At 33.8% G+C, this 17,891-nt stretch overlaps 2 protein-coding genes across 2 annotated transcripts; both read left to right on the top strand.

Moving 5' to 3' along the window:
• Window positions 1–95: 95 nt before the first annotated feature.
• LOC109798143 (serine/threonine-protein phosphatase 7 long form homolog) lies at window positions 96–3,021 on the top strand. Its single transcript, XM_020358377.3, has 3 exons — window positions 96–1,559; window positions 1,878–2,045; window positions 2,137–3,021. Exons 1-3 carry the CDS (start codon window positions 1,479–1,481, stop codon window positions 2,353–2,355), a joined length of 468 nt encoding a protein of 155 aa, XP_020213966.1. The 5' UTR covers window positions 96–1,478; the 3' UTR covers window positions 2,356–3,021.
• Window positions 3,022–14,467: 11,446 nt separating this feature from the next.
• LOC109797972 (short-chain dehydrogenase reductase 3b) lies at window positions 14,468–16,079 on the top strand. The gene is made up of 2 exons (XM_020358154.3): window positions 14,468–14,623; window positions 14,892–16,079. Exons 1-2 carry the CDS (start codon window positions 14,610–14,612, stop codon window positions 15,691–15,693), a joined length of 816 nt encoding a protein of 271 aa, XP_020213743.1. The 5' UTR covers window positions 14,468–14,609; the 3' UTR covers window positions 15,694–16,079.
• Window positions 16,080–17,891: the final 1,812 nt, after the last annotated feature.

Here is a 17,891-nt window from a genome sequence, read left to right as displayed (position 1 = left end):
TCGACTTGTGCATCATTGCTCTATTAAACTTAATGTGGATCTGCCTCTGCATCAAAATCTCAAATTAATTATTTATTTATTGAAATCGATTGACAATATAAACATAATAATGATTATAAATAAATATAGAAAAATATTATTTTTCTACTCCTATTCTTATCTTTGGTTTTTTTTTTTCATGAAAAAAAATTGTATTTTAAAACAATAGTATTGTCCATAAGAAACATAACTTTGTTTCTCATTATTCTGAACTAATTTTTTTATTTGTAGGAATTATAATAATACAAAGGTTCATAATTAAAGCAATTAGTAAACTGTCCCAATCCCTCTCATTATTGAATTTTTTACCAATATAATATTTTTTTTTAAAATTACAAGATTAACAACTGTGCAGGTTTATTTACTACACTAGAATCATTTATTGTACATGCTCAGAATTCGGTTCCTGGGAAACCGAATTCTGAGCTTCAAAGTGTTATTTTTTTTTTTTGTTTTGTCTACTCAGAATTCGGTTCTCGGGGAACCGAATTCTGAGTTGTTTTAATTTTTTTTTTTTTTTCGTGTTTGTGGGGGAATTTTGGGCAGATGTAGGAAGTGGAACGGCCCGTTCAAAAAGCAGAACGGGCCGTTCTGTTTAAAGCCACAGAGTCATTTTGTTAAAATTAAAACGGGCCAAGAAAGGGCCTTTCCAGAATTAAGAATTAACGGAAAAATAGACCCATGAAACGACCCGTTTTAAATAATTTTTGTAGTTATTTTTTTTAACCTGGAACGGGCCGTTCTTCTTTTAGAACGACCCGTTCCAAAATAGAAATTTACACATGTTTTTGAATGTGGAACGGCCTTGGAACGGCCCGTTCCAGGAGCTGTTTTAACGAAAGAGAACGTAGTTTGGAACAGGCCGTTCTGGTTTTGGAACGGCCCGTTTTGGGCAAATAGTAAATACACATGTTTTCCTATAAATAGGCCCTCTCCCCTTCATTTTTTTCATACGATTTCAGTTAAGTTTCTCTCCTTTATTCCTTCCCTGTACTGCTTCTGATTCACCTTCATAGTAAGAAATTATTTTTTTGGTTCAATTTTCATTAACCAAATATAAAAAATGTTGTTGTGGAAGCAAAATGAGCATAGGTTTGCCTTCATTGGTAGAACGGTAAGTTTAGCACTTTCGTTATTTACTTTAAATTTTAATGAACTTGTAATAAATTAGTACTAATTTTGGTAATTATTGCAAGAGACTGAGAATATTATTTGTTCTTACTGTCATTCAATGTCAGAACCTCACCCTCTAATTGTTCCTATACTAGAGGAAGTTGGTTTTTCTGGGGTTGCAAACCTCAGACATCTGAAAGTGGATCACGCATTAATCACAGCTTTGGTTGAAAGATGGAGACCTGAGACTCATACATTCCATTTTCCAACCGGAGAGTGCACCATAACACTAGAGGATGTTGCACTTCAACTTGGCCTAAGAGTTGATGGTTTACCAGTCATTGGCCCAACATTATATGACTGGGAGGAAATGTGCTCCACCTATCTCGGAATCATGCCAGTTAAAGGTGAGTCACTAATTGGCTCTATGATTAAGTTAAAGTGGTTAAGAGAAAATATGTTAGAATTATCAGAGGAACCATCTCAAGAACAACTTGATGCACATTGTAGAGCATATATATTAGGTTTAATAGGAGGAGTTTTAATGCCTAACAAAACAGGCAATAAAGTACATTTTATGTATTTGTCTTTATTAATAAATCTTAGAAGAACAAGATGATATAGTTGGGGGTCGGCTTGTTTAGCTATGTTATATAGGAAAATGTGTAGAGCTACAAATATTAGCAGCAAAACAATTAATGGGTGATTGTGCATCTTTGTTACAGTCTTGGGCATGGCATTGCATGCCATATATTGCGCCTATTTCCAGGATACCACTAACATTCCCTCTAGTCTGTAAATGGAGTGGGGGCAGAGTTTTAAACTTTCAAAATGTACCTCATAATGATGTTGTTGGATATAGATCAAGGTTTGATCACATCCAGAATGATCAGGTAACTCTTTAAAATCAAAGTTTTATTATTTTTTTTATTTTCTTTTGTTTAACATAATATGTTAACTAAAGAAGTTTAATTTTTTTTGTAGTTTTTATGGGCGCCATATGCAGTATTGCAAACAACAATACTGATGCAAGCATATAGAGATGCTCTGCTATGGACATCTTGCACCTCCATTATTTGTTTTGCAATTGTTGAATGGCACCAATCTGATAGAGTGAAATTGCAATTTCGTCTCTTCCAGGATGTCCCTTCTCGATCGAATAATTTGGATAACCTGCACAACATTGACATGAGGGGAAGATAAGATAAAAATTGGGTTACAAGACATGCTCAATGGATCGACATATGGAACAATAGATGTGAGCACACATTGATGGGTCATCCAATGCAAGGCCCACTGTTTCACACACGAGAATACATGGAATGGTACATGGCCAATTCCATCTATTTTTTATCTGTGCCACGACTACTACAAGATCCAAGGACCCATCAACAACGAAGGACTTCCACAACATTGAGACTGGTGGAACTTCCATGCGATCGCATGAAGAGACTGGTCAGCATGTATCAAATCCTCAGTACGTCACTCCTGAACAAAACATAATTGACAGACGACATTCATTTGCAACAACTTCAGAGGATTTTTTTACAAATTTATTTGGAGTAGATTTTAGAACTCCATCTTCAGCATAATCATACATGCAATCTTTTTACCGTCCACAATTCGGTAATGAACCTGGAAGTTCTTCAGCACCATTTCAACATCCGGTGGTTGATGATGAACCAAATCCTTCTGAGCAACAACCTCCACGGCGTAATCCAGGCCGTAATAGACGTCGCCCTCGTTGTGGAACTGGACACCATTACGGAGATTGAAAAATGTATATAAATCACTCTATGTTAATGTTATTATTATTTTTATTTTAATGTACTATGTGTCTTTATCAATGTAATATGAATTTTAATGTTATGCATTTTTACATTTAATGCACTAAGAAGGTTATAAACTATTATAATTATAAGTATTGTAGCGAACACAATATACGATTTCAACACAATATACGATTTCAACACAAACACAACGTAGTATCCGATACTAACACCAAGTAATTAACTTTAATATTACATAACTAAATAAATTTATTACAACTGATTACAACAATAATGATCAATGGTGGCGGGAACTACATCCATGACTAATATTCGGACATGTCTTCCTAGTGTGACCAGGAGTGTGACAATAAGAACAATTTTTTACATGAGTATGTTGTTCTCTAATATCCACCTCTGTTCTAATCCTGGTGAACTTTGGTCGACCCTTGGAAGTTCTCTTCAGTTCTGGATTTGGCCACAAAGTTGGACCAGTGTAAGTAGGCCAATAATCTTCATGTCGAAGCTCTCCAAACTGTCCTTCGTATACCTTTGCAACTTGTTGTAAGGTATATATGGGAGATATGTACCTTTCATAGTCATGATGTGCATGTAAGCATGAAGCAAGTACATGTGAGCAAGGGATATGAACTTTCTAGAACTTGCCACAATCACACCACAATTCATCAAGCCTTACTGCAAATATCTCAGCTGGTCGAACTTCTCTAGAATGTTGCGTTTCTTCCACTATAAATCTACTGCATGATCTGTCAAAGCTGATAACTCTATGAGTATTTTCCTTAGACTGTGCATCTTGAATAATTTTATTTGCAATTTTTGAGTAGACATGTCCAGCATTAATCATTGCATCCACTTTCCTACCTCTTTGAATGAAAAACTTGTTGTAACGAGTGTATGTGGCCATTACCATGGAACAAATTGGCAAATTTCGTGTTTTCTTCAATACAGAATTAATTGACTCAGCTAGGTTTGTTGTCATGTGTCCCCAACGTCGTCTATTGTCCCATGCTAGTGTCCATTTTTCCCTAGGAATGTTGTCTAACCATTGAGCTGCTTCAACATTAGTATCTCTTACTATGTTGTAATAGTAAAAGAATCTAGGTTCAGTCATCCCGTAGGCTGCAAAAAAATATATTAAATAATTAAAAGTAATAATCAAATGCTTTTAAAAAAGTAATGATAAACTTACCCATATTGACGACATCTTTCTTCAGTTCTGCATTTTTGAATCGTCGCATGAAATTTTGTGCAATATGTCGAATACAATAGACATGGACAGAATTGTTTTCCATCCATCCACTTCCATTTCTTGAGTATGCACTTCGAATAGCTTCATGACGATCAGAAATAAGGCACAACCCATCTTGCGGTGTTACATACCGCCTTAAGTTCTTAAGAAAAAAAACCATGCATCGCTAGTTTCACCTTCAACAACAGCAAATGCAATAGGAATTATGTTGTTGCGACCATCTTGCGCAACTGTGACCAATAGTATACCTTTGTATCTCCCGTATAAAAAGGTACCATCCACTTGTACAATTGGTTTGCAGAAGGCAAAACCATCAATGCATGGTTTAAAGGTCCAAAATAACCTTTTGAATATAACACTCCCCTCGTCCAATAAGCCACCTTGGTAAGCCGGTTGCGTATTTAATTTCCAAATAAAACCTGGAACATACATTTGCATTGCTTGCAACATACCTGGTAACTTGTTGTACGAATCCTCCCAGTTTCCAAAGATATTCTCAATGGCATGTTGCTTGGCCAACCATCCCTTTCTGTAACTAATTGTATAACCCATGGTGGACTTGATGTGGGCTATGATGGTTGAAATGGATTCCGATGGATCAACCTCAATAATTTCACCAATGCTTTGAGCAATCATTTGTGATCCCAATTTATTATGATCTTGGGAGATAAGTGGGGAAACACATGTGTGGGGGCCCTTAAGGATCATGATTTCCCAATGTTGTTCCCTGGTGCGTAATATACCACGACATCTCCAGGCACAGTCGTGGTGAACGCATTCCATAACAAGCCTACTACTGCTTGAGTTTTTAACCTTGTAAGTGCAATGGTTGACAATGTGAAATCTATTTATGGCGTCCTGCATTTGTTCTTTTGTTTGGAAGCATTGGCCAACAAATAGTGTTCCAGGTGGATACACAACCATATCACGTTTCAACAAATGGCTATACTCAGTGTCTTGTTGGATTTCATTGGGAAACTCTAAAAAGTGTGGAGGTGGGTTGTATATGGCTACTGGTTGTAGTGGTGGATTATTTGGAATTGGGAGGGTTTCTTCATCATCATCTTCATGTGCAGAGAGAATTTCGTCTTCGTCCTCGCTAAAAGGATCAAAGACATTTTCTGTTGGGAGACCAACAACAACATCATCTTCAATGTTGGTTTCAACATTGGGTTGAGAAGCAGAAGATGTAGCTTGCTCAAATGGCTGAGAAGGTATTTGATTAAGGTCCATGATTGGACCACTTAAAAGCTGTGTGTATGACTCAATGTCGTAGTTGGAGGGGATATCATAAGAAGGGCCAAATGGGTTAGTGTTCTGGTAACTTTGATAAATTTCGTAAGGTGAACGTGAAGGTGAAACTTGTGGTGCATGTGATTCAACTGTAGTAAATGTAGCATATAATTCAATACCTGATTGAAGTTGATTAGAATCGTGAACATTGAAAAGTGCCTCAGCGTCTTCATCATCTGTCAACTCAACACCGGTATAGTTACTAACCCGTGGGCCAAATCTAATAGGGTACCGAAAATGTATGCTAGCCACCCTCTCAGAATCTTGTCGATGTAGCTTTGTGTGGATGACTCTTTGAAGCCTTTCTAGAGTAATTCCTCTCTTGATACGAACTAATTTTGCAGATGGAGGGAGAAGGTGATTCCTTCATTCGGACATTGGTTAATGGAACCATCAGAATGAACAATAACATAGATTGAAGAAGCCATTTTATGAAAGGTTTAAAGGAAAAGAACGTGATTCTAAGAAAGTAATTCAAAAGGGGTAGACAGAAGGAATAAAAGAGAGAAGGTAAGCTGAAATCGCATGAAAAAAATGAAGGGGAAAGGGTCTATTTATAGGAAAACCAGCGTTTTTACTGTTTGCCCAGAACGGGCCGTTCCAAAACCAGAATGGCCTGTTCCAAAACACTTTTTATTTCGTTAAAACAGCTCCTGGAACGGGCCGTTCCAAGGCCGTTCCACATTCAAAAACATGTGTAAATTTCTATTTTGGAACGGGCCGTTCTAAAACAAGAACGGCCCGTTCCAGGTTAAAAAAAATAACTACAAAAATTCTTTAAAACGGGCCGTTTCATGGGTCTATTTTTCCGTTAATTCTTAATTCTGGAACGGCCCGTTCTTGGCCCGTTTTAATTGCAACAAAATGACTCTGTGACTTTAAGCAGAACGGCCCGTTCTGCTTTCGGAACGGGCCGTTCCACTTCCAACATCTTCCCAAAATTCCCCCACAAACACGAAAAAAAAATATTAAAACAACTCAGAATTCGATTCCTCGGGAACCGAATTCTGAGTAGAAAAAACAAAAAAATAACACTTTGAAGCTCAGAATTCGGTTCCCCGGGAACCGAATTCTGAGCCTGCACAGTAAATGATTCTAGTGTGATAAATAAACCTGCACAGTTGTTAATCTTGTAATTTTTTTAAAAAAAAATATTATTTTGGTAAAGATTCTCTTATTATTAGGCCAATTCTACCGAACTCCCTTTAAATTAGTTTTTTTTTAAAGGTCCTTTGAATGACTTATATACTACTAGTCCGGTCTTTGAAAAATATTATACTTAATTATATTTTTATCTTTTAAATATGTGATAATTCTTTTTTATAATCTCTCAAATTTAAATATTTTTTAGTTAACAAAAATTGTTCAATCTACCCTAACATTATTAATTGATAAATAAATTGTAGTTTATTCCTTTTATTTTTATCGATATACAATTTTTATCTATATATTTTAAAATAGAGATATTTAATCCTTTTAATTTTAAAAATATAGAATTTGAATATTTTTATTAAATTAATATTTATTAATCGTTTAATTTTAATATTTATTCATACTCAAATGATAAAACATTTAATAATATTACATTTGAAATATATATATATATATATATAATTTATTAATAAAATAAATATTAATCACTCATTAAAATATATACAAATAAATATGTTTTTAATATATTATTTTTCAACTTTTTATTCCTATATATTATGTTACCAAATCACTTAAATAGTGACAAATAATTTAATAATGTCATAATTTAATTATTAATAAATATCAAATTGACTATAGAAGCATGATATAGAAAATATTATAATGAAAGGAGAATATGGAATGTGAATGAAAAATCCTAGGTGACAGCCATGATCGCAATTATATACGTTGAAGTAGCGATGCTATTTATTGAGAAGCCGTAGACAAGAACGCTTTCAAGTAGAAAATAGGTAATTTGAAGCCACCCAATAACAGGTGACTTTAATAAAACCATATATTTCTTTGACGTATAGTAAATAGTACAGAACGAGCTTACCGGTTTATTGGCCTCGATATTTGTTTAAGATGTTTTGTGAGGTTGGGACCGATAGCAGGAGTTCAAAATATATTAAAAGACTAATGATATATATATATATTTTTTTTCAATAAGTACACCTTCTTTATTATTTTTTTTTAAATTCTAAAATATTCATAATTTTATTTTATTCTTTAAATTTTTAATTTTACATCTCTAACTTTTAATTTACTATTTTTTCTTTTTACACACCTCTTTCTTTCTCTTTTCCAATTTTCACATGCATCATCTTATTTTCCTCTAATTCATCACCTATTTTAGTAGGTAGTTTTAGTTCTCTTGATTTTTATATTTGTACCGTCCCGGTCAGAATCCGATCCAACCCATCTACATGGGTGCACTCGGTTAGAATCCGACCTGTCTGCTCTGCAGGAGTAACTCGGCCAAAATCCGATCTAACTCTCCCACATAGATATTGTTCCGATATCAGGGATAAAATCCCATCTTTAATGACAAGATATTCTCCAAATATTAACGGTTAAGGAAATTCCTTGATCCTCGGGGCCCAAGTAGCCCATGAACGACGTACCATAAAACCCAAAACCCTAGAGTTGAGAGGGCAGATTACACTTTTCGAATGCTCTGGCTTTGCGGCTTGATCTAGGAAAAACCCTAGCGCATCCCGTGACCGGAACATTTTGGCGCCCACCGTGGGGCTACGGTAAAACTCTTCCTACGCCCCAAGTCACAAGAAAAAACCTACACTCTACTATGGCGAGAGGCGGCACATCCAACCACGACCCACAACACCCTACCATGGAGGAGATGATGGCGTTGATCAATGGCTTGAGAGAGGAGAGCGACCCTGAGAGAGAGAAGGAGAGGAAGTTTCCCGCACAAAAACAGAGTGGGTACTGTGTTTTAATCGGTGTGAAGTCGTTCACCGTTGGATCGCGCTGATTTTTGGACTATAGGTTCGAGAAGTGAGGTTCTTCATTCTGACCGTTCGGATCGTCAATCTAAGGTCCGGTTTGTCAAAGAACAGCTTCATATCAGCAGTTGGAACCGTTTGACGGGAAACAGGATCCTAGTCAACATCTAATGGACTTTCGTGCCCAGATGTTAATTCGTGGAGGAAGCATGGGAGTCTGCTGCGAGGGTTTTATGCTACAAAGGTTTTTTAACGAGGTAACATCAAATAATAAAAATCATTATTTTTAAATTATTTTCAAATTGATTCTGACTTGTAGGCAAACTCGTGATTGTCGGCAAAAGTCCGGCTGGGCGAGTATAAATAACTCGAAGAACTCGTGATTGTCGGCAACAGTCCGGCTGAGCGAGTATAAATAACTCGTTTTGTGAAAAAACTCGACCTTGATCGGTTAGATTCCGACTTGGCGAGTACTCGTGATTGTCGGCAACAGTCCGGCTGGGCGAGTATAAATAACTCGTTTTGTGAAAAAACTCGACCTTGATCGGTTAGATTCCGACGTGGCGAGTACTCGTGATTGTCGGCAACAGTCCGGCTGGGCAAGTATAAATAACTCGTTTTGTGAAAAAACTCGACCTTGATCGGTTAGATTCCGACTTGGCGAGTACTCGTGATTGTCGGCAACAGTCCGGCTGGGCGAGTATAAATAACTCGTTTTGTGAAAAAACTCGACCTTGATCGGTTAGATTCCGACTTGGCGAGTACTCGTGATTGTCGGCAACAGTCCGGCTGGGCGAGTATAAATAACTCGTTTTGTGAAAAAACTCGACCTTGATCGGTTAGATTCCGACGTGGCGAGTACTCGTGATTGTCGGCAACAGTCCGGCTGGGCAAGTATAAATAACTCGTTTTGTGAAAAAACTCGACCTTGATCGGTTAGATTCCGACTTGGCGAGTACTCGTGATTGTCGGCAACAGTCCGGCTGGGCGAGTATAAATAACTCGTTTTGTGAAAAAACTCGACCTTGATCGGTTAGATTCCGACTTGGTGAGTACTCGTGATTGTCGGCAACAGTCCGGCTGGGCGAGTATAAATAACTCGTTTTGTGAAAAAACTCGACCTTGATCGGTTAGATTCCGACTTGGCGAGTATAAATAACCCAGAACGGGTAGTTCAAATGAATCAGTGACAACAACGAATCAGGGCTTAATTGTAGGTTCAAATTACCACGACTACGGCTCAAAGTTTCTATAACACGAACTGCTTTAGAAGTACTCCTAATTTGAAAATACTGATCGACCACCGATTGCAAATCATCTCAATCCACAGGCGGAGACTCGCAATTCGCTTCAGTTTCCACAAGATCAAGCTAAACATCAATCTTGGCCCCCTCACATGATTAGGGTGGTATATCGGAACTGGTAGTTCAATCAATACATTCAGAGTGATTCTCACAAGATGATTCTCATATCTTTCCTACTTCAGAGGTACCACAAGTTCCTTACTTAGTTCAGTTTCTGATGTTACCAGTCGGTATTTTAACGACTAGATATAGTCGGTATTGGGACGATTAAGTGCATTGCCACATTCGCATGATCAAATGGGAAGTACAGGAAAGTAGTTAATGCAACAAGACATATGAGCAATGAAAAAGAAGCTAATTCTTGAAATATCGACAGGAAATTCATCATTGGGAAATTTCCCTTGTTCACTATGTAGACCGGTTTTTGGCCGACTTTGAGGTCCCTTCTTTAATCGGTAATTGGCCGAGTGGTTCTCCTCAAATTAATTTTAACTTGGAAAAATTTTCCTTTCTTTTGAATCGGTATTTGGCCGAGTGGTTTTCTTCAAATTAAGTTTCACTTGGAAAACTTTTCCTTCTTTAGTCGGTATTTGAACGACTATATATTTTCATATGCACTTTATATTTAATTAAATTTTTGGCGCTACTAGTCGGTATTTGGACGACTAGATATTTTCATATTCTTGTTAGATAAATAAATCTTTGGTGTTACCTAATCGGTATTCGAACGACTAGAAGGTTTCGTGTTTGGTACTTGGACGACTAAATGTTTTCAAAAAGTGCTCCAAACTTGGTTAAAATTTTTGGTGTTATTAGTCGGGAGAGTTAGATCGGATTTTGGGCGACTTGTTCTCAACTCGGCCGGAATCCGCTTTGACTCTACTTATTTCTGATATGGTTCGTAAGAGCCAAGCCAGAAGCCCTCTCGCCTTATAGACTCAGGGCTGGAAGGCAAGTGTACCGTCTAGGTAAAAATCCGACTAGTGTACCGTTTAGGTAAAAATCCGACTTGACCTTCTGCTCGGCTAATACCTGACTAGGTTACCAAGCTACAAGCCTTTTCGCCTTATAGGCTCAAGGCTGGAAGGCAAGTGTACCGTCCCGGTCAGAATCCGATCCAACCCATCTACATGGGTGCACTCGGTTAGAATCTGACCTGTCTGCTCTGCAGGAGTAACTCGGCCAAAATCCGATCTAACTCTCCCACATAGATACTGTTCCGATATCAGGGATAAAATCCCATCTTTAATGACAAGATATTCTCCAAATATTAACGGTTAAGGAAATCCCTTGATCCTCGGGGCCAAAGTAGCCCATGAACGACGTACCATAAAACCCAAAACCCTAGAGTTGAGAGGGCAGATTACACTTTTCGAATGCTCTGGCTTTGCGGCTTGATCTAGGAAAAACCCTAGCGCATCCCGTGATCGGAACAATATTATTTTCTTATTTTTTCACTTCTTTCACTTTTTCACATGCACCCAAACCATAGAACTGGTAGGAGACAACATTGTAGGTATGTGTAACTTCTTCGACAATTTCTATCAAATTATAGATATACATTTTTTCTTTCAATACTTCCTTTCCTTACACCCCTCCAAAAACCTTAACATTAAGTTTAGTGTTATGAAAAAAATATTTTTACTATTCTAGAGTACTATGCAGATAATGAAATTAGTGAGAAAACTAAAAAAAGAAGGAAAAAAAACAATGTAAAACTAAAATAATTAAAATTACCTACCAAAATAAATGAGGGTAAAGAAAAATTAAGGAGATGCATGTGAAAATAAGGAAAAGAAGAATGTAAAAAAAAAAATTAAATTAAATATTAGGAATGTAAAATTAAAAAATTAAAAATAATAAAAACTAAGAATATTTTAATAATTTAACTTTTTTTTAAAAGGAGGTATATTAAAAAGAAAGTATATATATCAAGATTCATTATAAAATCACATAACAACTCAATAATGAGCCCAATTCCCAAAATCATTTGCCTAACATGTTTAAGCCCAAATTGCTTATAAACGGCGTCGGCGACCTATATCTTCAAACCAGTATTCACTCCTTCCCAACCAACAGCTAAACAGGAAATTTTCGGAAGGTTCAAATATATTTTCAGTGTCTCAAATTTGAAATAAATTTATTTTTTATTCTTAAATTTAAAATTAACTTTTTAATTCATATTTGTTTTTTTTTTTTTAAATAGTCTCTTAGATTACTTGTAACATCACTAACATATATAAATTAAGTTAATTGTATAATATAATTTAATAAAATATTTTTATTAATAAAAAACTAATTAATATATTTTATTTGATAGATTCACTAATAATATTTGAAGTGAGATTGAAATAAACTTTTTTAAATTACATAGAGGATACAAATAATTTAAATTATATGACGATCTTATCACTATTATTTTTGTTAATTTTTTTTATATATAAGTCATACCCTTTTTTATAAAAACTAATCTTTAAATTCATTTTGATATATTTTTTTATTATTGAAATTTAAAACAAATGTAAAATAATATTTAGCTTATAATAAAATTTCACAAATTAATAATTTTATTATAATATTTATGTGTGTATATATAAATTTTAAATAATCACATGATCTTATACATTAACTAATTAATTATAATATAATAAAATATATTACTTAATTATTTATATTAAAATTATTTATTTAAAAATAATAATAATAAAAAAGAAAGAATCTGGAACCGAGGACCTAAGGCCATTGCCTTAGCCAGGGCCTGCCAATATTCCAAACGGCATCCTTACACAATTTATAGTTTGTGTGAGTAAGAAGTTTTCAATCATGCGATTAGACGCTCTTGTCTCAATAATACACATTATTTCTCTACCCATCATCCTTTCAACACAACTTTCCATATGATTGCTTAACATAACTACCAGAATTTGTCATTGGTCGCTCCTTAATCCTATGAGTCAACCTTTAGTTGCAAATGTTGTTCAAGCTATGAGCAAAAATAGTTTTTTATTTATTTATTTAATATAGTTACATACCAACAGTTATATATCAAAACACTCAAACTCAAAATTATTAATTAAACTAAAAATAAGTACATATAAGATTTGATTAGTATTTAATTCACTAAAATTAAAAAATAAATAGTTAATTTAATTATTAACAATAAATTTGTTTTATTTGTGCGTATTTATATATATATATAATATTACCTTTATATTATTCCTCTTTCCTAATTAATATTCATATATATCTCCTAATTAATTAAAATACGTGTCTTATATTATTTTTTTCTCTTAATTAATATTCATCTCTTTTTTAATTAGGAGTATTTTAGTCTAAAATTAATTAATATATGAGATAATATAAATTAAATTTTATATAAAATAAATAATTATTTAAATTGGGTCTATAAATAAAAATGAAGGCAATTTTAATAATAGTTTTCAAGGAAACAATTATTAAAAAAAATGCTACCAATTACGGGAGCTTAATTAAAGTTTACTCAAGCAGTATTATTCTACAATCTACATTAATACATATGTGATGTATTTTATAGACACATGTCTCACACAAAAATTGAAATTAGGTTATATAGTTTATTTGCAATTTTTTTTACCAAAAAAGTTTAAATATAATTCTTTATATATAGTTGATATTGTTATTTAATCAGAGTTTAAATTTTACATCAATAATATATATAAATATTTATTAATAAAATCTACATTAAATACAATGATAATACTTTAATTCTAATCGAACAACATCACTAATCATTGTATGTCATTTGTATATCTCTTTATATCACATCAACTATCTCATTTCAGTTTTCTTTCTTTTTTCTTTCTACCTCTTTTTATATTTTGTTATATATAAAGAATCTGTATTTTATTCTCCTAAAATCATCTGTTCTTAATAGTTCATAATATTTTTAAAATAATAACTAATTGACACTTGATTGATACATAAATATAAATTTGAAAAGGGGATATTAATTTCTTCAGGCTGCATGTAATTATATAATAAAGTAGTATATTAAACATCTGGAAAACACAACTAAATTCTATATATATAATTGTATGATTGCATAAAAAAAGTGAATAATATTGTAGCTTGTAGAGTTGGAATGCTTGACCTTTCAACTGTACATTAAAAGCATGATGAAGGCCATGTGATTCGAAACAGAGTGTAATGAATTTTATATAACATACACCTGGTTGGAAACGTGGAATTCACCTAAATAATGAATGCATGGTCAAATTTCTTCCACCACAGTTCACGTATATTTATTTGATTACGTATCCTTGAGAAACGCATTGCGTCAAAGAAGAAGAAAGCAAGAAAGAGGGTAATTAGTCTCAATTAGTTTGAACAGCCACCACAAGAAATATCTGATTAACGATATTTTTCAAATATAAAACAAATAAGAAAAGTAGTTATAATTGGTGGTATACTTACATTATACAAAAGCTGATACATATACTTTCTCATTTTAATTAAATTATTAATGTATATTTAAATATTGTATTTTTACTATTTTACATTATTTAATTTTATATATCAAATTCACTGATATTATTTTTAAAATTTGTTTTATATATATATATGATGATAAAAATTATTAATTTTTATTTTTTAAAGAGAAATTGTTCTCACTAACATAGATCTTGAATCCGCCACCGGTTATAATACTAATCACGATTATAATGAACATTGCAACAGTTAGTTAGCGTCATATACGTGGAGCTTTGCAGCCTACAAACCTTATAAATATAGGTTATCATCATTAGGGGATACTCCAAAGACTCAAAGAGCTTTATTTCCAGGTTTTGGGGAGAGTTCATCCAAACAAGGAACTCACTCATTCACTCACTAGTCACTGCCAATAATGTCGAAACAAAGGTGCCCCTTAGTTAGATCTATCTCAGACTTAGTCTCTGCACCTTTTTTTTTTTCTTTTTTTTTATAATATAGTTTTCGTTTTTATTGCGTTTGTGTGTAACATACTATAACATCTATCATCAGAGTTTTATAGTTAATTTTGTTCATTCACATTCACACTTTGATAACTTTAAGAGTTGGTCTAATGATTGAGAGTTAGAGTAGTGTTGCCACAGTCTTGATGTGATAGTTATAATGTCAATGAATAATTAACTAAATTATGTTCCAGGTTGGTTGGTAAGGTGGCTCTTATCACCGGTGGAGCAAGTGGGATTGGTGAAGAGACAGTGAGATTGTTCGCTGAACATGGAGCCCTTGTTGTTGCAGCAGATATTCAAGATGAACAAGGTCAGCAAGTTGCTGCTTCAGTAGGGTCAGATAAAGTAACATACCACCACTGCGATGTGAGAGACGAAAACCAAGTCAAAGAAACCGTGAAATTCACTTTGGAAAAGCATGGTCGCATAGATATCCTGTTCAGCAACGCTGGAATATTAGGTCCTTTATCTTGCATCCTTGACCTTGATCTGAATGAGTTTGACAACACCATGGCCACAAACGTTCGCGGTGTAGCCGCCACAATCAAGTACTCGGCACGTGCCATGGTTGCCAAAAGAATCCGCGGATCCATCATATGCACCACCAGTGTGGCTGCTACGGCTGCTGGAACGGGTCCTCATGGTTACACAACATCGAAACATGCTCTTTTGGGGTTGGTGAAATCAGCTAGTAGTGAACTTGGAGCTTATGGAATAAGGGTTAATAGCATATCTCCTTTTGGAGTTGCCACACCCCTTTCATGCAAAGCTTTCAACTTTGAACCTCAAGAAGTTGAAGATCAGAGCTGCTCACATGCTAATCTGAAGGGTGTTGTGTTGAAGGCTCGGCATATAGCAGAAGCAGCTTTGTTTCTGGCTTCTGATGAAGCTTCTTACATCAGTGGCCACAATTTGGCGGTGGATGGTGGTTTTAGCGTGGTTATTCGTAGTTATCCTTTTACACCTGTAGACCCAGATAGTTTAAATTTTTGACTGATAAATTGGCAATAATTTCTTTATTCTCCTTCATGTTGAGGACGTGATGTCATGCAGTGCGTCAAATTACTTTGTTACCATTTGCACTTACTCATAATTTCTGCAGTGTCTCTCTACTTTGTTTGTATTTTCGAAGCATAAATTCATAAACCTTGTCTGCTTGTGAATCAAAAGCCAGTTTGCTTTCTTTGTACACTTTCCCTTTTCTTTTCTTGTGTTTAGGTTCTTAGCCTCAACTGTTTCAATCCCTCTTTTTTTGTTGTCCCCCTCTTGTCCCCCCAATTCTATTGTTTTTCAAAGTTATGTTTATATTCCTCTATATTTGTAATGTTATATACTTTGTCGCATCTAATGTCAAGGACGTCAAATTATAAACTAAAGAACTACGACCCCTGGAACAAGAGACAGTAAGTAGTTTTAATTATTTTTTTTGCCTTTTCAAAAAATGCTTAACTCAACTTGACTGGCCATGGGTATTAACACTAATCACCACGAAACCTTTTTTTGTTAAATCCAATTCATTACAAATTTTATTTGCTAATATTTACGGCATACATATTTTTCATTCCTACTTCCGTTATTTACATGCGCTCTTACAAAATAGGTCAACCAGTCATTCAACATGACTGTGCGTGGATGTATTGAAATACTAGTTGAGAAATATAACTTGAAATGCCTCTATAGGGAACCATCATAACTCTAACAAAAATGTTGAAGTAATTCTAGCTATTTATACTCTAAAATATTTCCATTTGCGGCGAAATTGTCGGCCACCAAGAACCAATCTACAGGTTTGATTCCAGCATTGATATTTACAAATTGAAAGATTCAATTTGCTTTGCAGCTAGCAACTCAAATCCTTCAACTGGTGAATGATTTATTTGTTTTACATTTAAAAGTAATTCCTCATTCTGACTATTTGTTTTAATATAAAATTTATAATTGAAATTAATTTAAATATAAAATTTAATTTTATCCGACTTTTAAAAGCAAATGGATAAGAGAAAAGTATATTATTTTGGTAAAAACAAAAGGGATAAGCGATGAGTATATTATTTTAGTAAAAGCAAAAAAATATTTTCTACATGAGGTAACCCTACTCGAATCAAATCAAATTATTATAAATGATAGTTTTTTTAGAGAATTTAACACGTTGTTACATATACTTAGAATTTAAATTTAAAGTTATTAATTAAGTTAATACAACACTATGTTAATTGATCCACTTGCAATTTTCGACAATGAAGATACGCATATGAAGCAATAACTATAAAGAGCAAAACTTAAATGCAATCTTTATGTGTTTCAATTTTGTTATTTGATCAAAATTATTTTTTCACTTTCATAAATTTTGTTCACTTTTAATCTAATTTAATTTTTTATTACATGAATTATCACTTTGAACTTTAATTTTAATCAAACAAAATTATCAAAAAAATACTTCTAGTACTATTCTATGAATTTTATTTTATTTTTAACTCGAAACATCCTCCCAGTTCCCCCTTTAAGAGACTAATTCTTTACAACATTAAGATTCATATATTTAAGAAAAACGATTTCTCAATATATTTTCTTCTATAAATATGGACATGAAAAAATAATTATATACCAAATTATCAATTATACCACACAATTTAGGTACTATATCGTTAGAAATTATTATGCGGCACACAAACCACAACGAAACAACCGTCATGTCATGTGGCTCCAGTTTTACTAATTAAAGTTGCAAAACTATTGGGAAATAATTAGCTACATGAAAGACAAATTAAGCAAATGAATCATTCAGTCTCTTTATCCCGTTTATTTAGGCTTTGTCATTTTAATTTTAGTTCTGTATATTGTGCTATAATATGAAGACAGGTATGGGGATTGATGCATGAGATTTCTTTTGTTTCCTCGCGAGATAAAACTAGCTAGGATAAATATATTTTACGTATATGGAATAATTTTTTCTTCTCATCATCACATTAGTTAATACCAAAACTAAGAACATTAATCTCACTTGTATTAATTATAGATAACAACTCGTTGAATGACTGGAGTGATGAAAAAAAATAAGGGATTACGTGTTTGCGTCACAGGCACATGATGAAAATTATATTATTCTAACAATGAAGCTGAGGTGAGGGGAGACACTTTGTGTATAATCCAATTAATCAGTTTGTCGTCCCCACAACTGCAGGAAGAAGCAC

The sequence above is a fragment of the Cajanus cajan genome, chromosome 6, assembly GCF_000230855.2.
Source record: "Cajanus cajan strain Asha chromosome 6, NIPB_CcT2T_4, whole genome shotgun sequence".
Lineage (NCBI taxonomy): Eukaryota > Viridiplantae > Streptophyta > Magnoliopsida > Fabales > Fabaceae > Cajanus > Cajanus cajan.
Note: the sequence above shows the minus strand (reverse complement) of the source record. Positions and strands in the feature narration are given on the sequence as shown.